This window comes from Nematolebias whitei, chromosome 7 (assembly GCF_014905685.2).
Source record: "Nematolebias whitei isolate Nwh7 chromosome 7, NemWhi1, whole genome shotgun sequence".
In the NCBI taxonomy this organism is placed as follows: Eukaryota; Metazoa; Chordata; class Actinopteri; order Cyprinodontiformes; family Rivulidae; genus Nematolebias; species Nematolebias whitei.
The window spans coordinates 23,084,138-23,089,628 of NC_056504.1; the positions used below are offsets into that span (position 1 = coordinate 23,084,138).

The following is a 5,491-nucleotide window of genomic DNA, read 5'->3' on the forward strand; positions in this document are numbered from 1 at the left end:
TGTATATTTAACGGTAATGTGTTATTTTGAGCCCTATACATAACTGAAAAATACTGTGTTCTACCAAATCATGGAACTTCAATAACTTATTGATAACATGATATATTATGATATTCAATAACTTAACCTTAATCTTAAGGTGATAGAGATATTTATCAAACCAAAATTCAGAACTAGTCTGAAGGGAAGGTCTACCTCAATCCAAGGAATTGGATTGTGGAATGGTCTAGAGAGTGATGTAAAAAATGCCAAGTCAATGTGTACATTTAAGAAAAAGATCAAAGCTGAATCGTTAAAAAAAAAAAATGAAGTAGCTTAGTGTGTTTTTGTATTAGAATTAGAAAAATTAGAAAGAGTTATTCATTTTGTTCTGTTACTTGAAAATTATTATGATTGAACTAATTGTTTGAAAAAAGGGGCAGATATAAGATTTTTTTTCTTCTTTCTGCTGCCTTTCATTTTAAATCTCCTGTATTTTTTTATATAGTTATGAAACTGTTTTGTATTTTTTAAATGAATAAACTTTATACCTTATACCATATTTATTTTTTATCTTTAGATCCTATGATGTCATCAAGTACTCGAGTTCTACTCAAGTTTTTTTACGTTAATGTCGAGTTTAAAAATTATGTAGTCGTTCAACCCCTAGCCAGCGGTCACTCTTTCAGGGATGAAGATGTTCACATCCTGGATAGAGAGGAACGTTGGTTTGAGAGAGGAGTAAAGGAGGCCATCTTTGTGAAAAGAAACCGTCCATCATTAAACAGTGGTGGAGGCCTCCGTGTTCAACTTTCCCCCTCTTACAATGCTGTTATTGCTAGTATCACTCAGCCCCTTGTGAATAGCAAACAGCCATCAGGGTACTAATGATCCATCGTTAGGCTGATGGTCCTTCTTGATCATTTGAGCAGCTGGTTTTGGCTGTCAGCAGCAAACTGGTTGATCTACTGTGAGAGAGTGCCATTTATAAGACTGAGCTGAATACAGCACCTCAGACTGAGGAAGTCTTTTGGATGAAAGGCAAAACTTTTCTACAGTTTTTTTTGTTGTTTTGCTTTGTTTTTTGAATGTCCAGAGGACTAGATTTAACTTTTTTAGATTTTTCTACCTGGATTATTAAGCATGTATCAGGCTACTTTCCATGTGAAGTTTTTGAGACTTTTCTTTAGTTGAATTTATTTAATTTAATTTCTGATGTGGTTTATTTAATTTAGTTGATCTGTCTTTATCCCCTTATTAAGTGTCAATTATCATTTTCCTACTGCACAGGCACACTAGATTTCTTAAAGAAAAACTAATCAATGCCTCTGTTGGTGATGCTGAATTGATGAAAGAATTTATTTTCAAACTGTCTGTACAAACAGCACGCGGCTGTCTCTGTGTCCCCCAAAACTTTTGGTTTAAACAGTGCGCTGCACAGCTTAAAACAAGTCTCTGTTCCAGCCTCCACCCCCACCCCTTCTCCCGCCCCAGGACAAAAATCACGGACGAGATGAGCGCCCCGCCATGGCAAGTTATTTAGGGGAAACACTGAGCTGTTCAACAGTGTTCAGTCAGGTCATCTGGACAGTTCTTTTTTTGTTGTTGAGAGATGTTTCACCCTCCATCCGAAGGGCTTCCATCAGTCTGAAGTGTCACAAACAAACTGGTTCGTCCACTCTAGGAGTGTACCGCTTGGTGGGGAAAACAGTTTGTGACTTCTCAGATTGATGAAGCCCTTTGGATCATCAAACATCTCTGAACAAAAAATGGAACTGTCCAGATGACCTGACTGATTGCTTGATTATTTATCTGGATTATTGAGCATGAACTTTGATACCAGCTGTTCTTATTCTGCTCTCTACAATCAACATAGTGCAGCTGCAGGTGTCGTTCACCCAGTCCATATAAGTGGTGACTGTAACTTGTCACCACATTCAGTCCTTTGCCAGAGTTATCATCAGTTGACTTGCTTGGTCAGGGCTTTGCATGAAATCCCAGTATGCCACACACTGACCAGTATTCAGCACCTACTAAAACTATTGACTTTAGAAAACAGAATAATTCATGGAATAAAAAGTTATTACATACTGTATTAGTTAGTCCCTTGTTGCTAAGTCACATGTGCTATACATTGTTGCTGAAATTATAATCTCTAAATTCCTAATATTGACAGATCTGATCTGGAATGAAGATTTAAATATGTTGACCTCACTTGGTTTTTGGTTCTGTCCACCCCAGCTTATAAAATGGTCCAGAGTGTTACAGCAGTTGATCAGAGTGTGTTTCTGCAGGATGATCCAGCCACTGATGGTGACCTGGCATTCCAGCTGAGCTCGCAGCCCTCCAGCTCTCACTCTCAGCTCATCGTCGATCTTCCAGTCAACATTTTACAAGCAAGTCAACTTCCTGTTTTCACTTCTTCTGCTGACTCCAACCTTTAGATGCATTTAATTCCTTGGAATTAGTTCGGCACAAACACATAATTTAAAATGTTTTGTATTTAACTTTTGCTCTTGAGTTTAACGACTCTTAGAATAATTGATGGAACTGCTCTGAAGATGTAGTAAATGGTAAATAGTCTGTACTTGTATTAACACCTTGCTATCTAATCAAGATACTCAAAGCTCTTTACAACACAACCCAGTGTTTCCCCTATCATTATACAAGCCCATCAACAGAGCCGAGCGCCCCGTACTGTCGTAACGCTAAGCTAGCGGCTCGCAATGCAGGTGCACTAGCTCAAAAGCTAAAGGCAGCCTCTTCCCTCATGCTGAACCCTCACGCTGACACCCCGTCCCCAACTTGAAAACTGTTTGTACAGACAGCGCACAGCTGAGAAGTGTCTGTCTCTCTTCTCTTTATCTAGGGGAAACACTGCAACCTGCTCCCTCATTTACCTCCACACACACACATTCATACAGCACTCTACTATACACACACATTCATACAGCACTCTAGGGCTGCAACAACGAATCGATAAAATCGATAAAAATCGATGATTAAAAGCATTGGCAACGAATTTCATTATCGATTCATTGTGTCGCGCGATTATGCGTCTTTCACGGCGCTGCGGAGCCGTTTCGTTTTGTTCACGGGCAGTTCATTTTCAATGTTGACTGACTGAATAAAGTTTGGGAAAAAAAAAACTCTGCAGCACGAGTTGAACAGAGCGAGGAGGAAGCAAAGCAGAGGCTGTTTTCAAAGGAAATTAAGTAAATTTTACAAATGACCAACGCAGTGAAAACTGTTCGACCCAAGTCCTCCAAAGTGTGGGAGCTCTTCACAAAGATAAAAAATGAGAAGCATGCCGCTTTGAAAATCGCCGACACCACACAGGAGAACCACGAAGATAAACATAAACATGTCGGAGTCACGAGGAGGAGGAAGGAGCTCAGCAGATACAGCATGTTTCACTCCCAACTCGTGTTGCAGGTGAGTCTCTACAATTTAACACATTGTTCTGTTTCCAAGAGAGAAAACGTAATGTCAGTCTGTCTGGTAGATGAAGCTGCTGTTTATCTGATTAATGACGGTGATAGAACGTGTGTTACTTTTTATTTATTTAATTGGTACAAGCAGTATTTAAATGTGATTTATAAATAAATCTAACACAAAGATAATAATTTAATGATTAAGCTTCAACTTTTAATTTCCTGGCAAAGTCTGAAGACACTGCAGGTATGGCAAGATGAATTGCATTTAAACACGAATTAAAGTAACTTATTACATCTACTCAAATGTGTGTAATTAAGTATTTTATATATGTGTATGTGTGTGTGTGTGTGTGTTTAATTGCTCTTTTAGCTACTTTTGCCTGAACCTAACACTGTAAGTGAAACAAGGCATTTCTTGAGTTGCTGTAAATTATGTTATAATACATATTTACTCTCTCATTCCAGAAAACAACAACAAACAATGGCAGCTTTCATGATGGACAGACATCATGGACACCACAGCAGCAGTTGTCTTCACTGATAACATCCTTAAATGATCGTCACTGACATGAGGCCTCTGTCGATGGTTGAAGACGAAGGCTTCACTACAATGATCCACACTTTTAATCCAGGTTACAATAATCCACACTTTTAATCCAGGTTACAATATTCCACACTTTGAATCCAGGTTACACTCTTCCCTCAAGGACACATTTTACAAAGTAGCTACATATTGTGCAGGTATAAAGATACATTTGTATATTTTTTTCTGTACATTTATTTTTTTAAGCTATTTGACTAACTTTTATTTTTTATTATTCAATATTTTACTAACAGAATAGTCAAATGGCAACCTGTTTTTTGTGTGAATTGCTATGTCATTCAAATGTTCAATTTTGGAATAAAGGGGTGGAAATTAAAACTTTTTTTTTTTTTTCAGATTCATCGATTAATCAAAAAAATAATCGACCGACGAATCGATTATTGAAATAATCGTTAGTTGCAGCCCTACAGCACTCTACTACACACACGCTCATACAGCACTCTACTACACACACGTTCATACAGCACTCTACTACACACACACGTTCATACAGCACTCTACTACACACTCTCATACAGCACTCTCCTACACATATGCTCATACAGCACTCTACTACACACTAGAAATGTGCGATATGGCATAAAATTTATATCACGATATGTATTGTGAAGGATGGCGATAACGATATATATCGCGATATGTTTTTGGTATAAAACTTGCAATAGGAATTTTAAAAAGCATAAGGTGTCCTTTTGCCATCATATATTTTGAATTACGAAAATTTCACTACTAGGTCCAGAGAGTTTTTAAATAATAAAGAAATCAAGTATTAGGCTTCTTTCTTGTGCAAAACAGTGCAAAAGATATCAAATATGGCTAAAGCTACATGTTTTAAACAAAATATGTTGTTAACTCTGAACAATTTCCAGTCTCACTTGACAAATGAACAGCAACAAAGCAACATTTTACACTGAAACACTTCACCCTCCAAACCTCTAGGGGAATCTCCTTCCAGTTTAACAAGAGCTGACACAAAATTAATCTGTGGCTTTGACCAGAGGGTCTCGCAGTAAAATCATGCAACACAGCATTCTTTTCAGAGATCAGAGAACAGTTTTCTCTAAAGCTGACCGACCAACACTTTAACTTACGATGAAAAAAACAAACTTTAGATGGAACACAGTGTGTTGCGCATGCGTCAGAATACGGCAACACTACGGCAAGTCGGCTGTAGTTAGCTTGTAGCTTCGCTACTTAGCCCTCGAAGAAAATACTTTAACACCACTTGTGCAGAGTTTTCAACTCAAAAAAGTAACGATTAAACTGACAACTCCGATTTTACATCAGACACAGCATTACTGTGGTTAGCTGGTAGAAGTCAGATCTCTATTGTAGGCTAAATTTCTATCGTTTCTACCGTGTACCGTTTATATCGCGCATTCCTACTACACACATGTTCATACAGCACTCTACTACACACACGCTCATACAGCACTCTACTACACACACATTCATACAGCACTCTACTACA

General features: G+C 37.9%; 1 protein-coding gene across 1 annotated transcript in view; it reads left to right on the plus strand.

The window, feature by feature from the left end:
* The window catches only part of si:dkey-156n14.3 (zinc finger protein ZXDC), a 124,229-nt gene that overhangs the window by 82,029 nt on the left and 36,709 nt on the right, over nt 1-5,491 (plus strand). Inside the window, exon 9 of the mRNA XM_037678688.1 lies at nt 2,274-2,375. Within this exon, the coding sequence (XP_037534616.1) occupies nt 2,274-2,375 (102 nt within the window). The remainder of the gene's footprint in view (nt 1-2,273; nt 2,376-5,491) is intronic.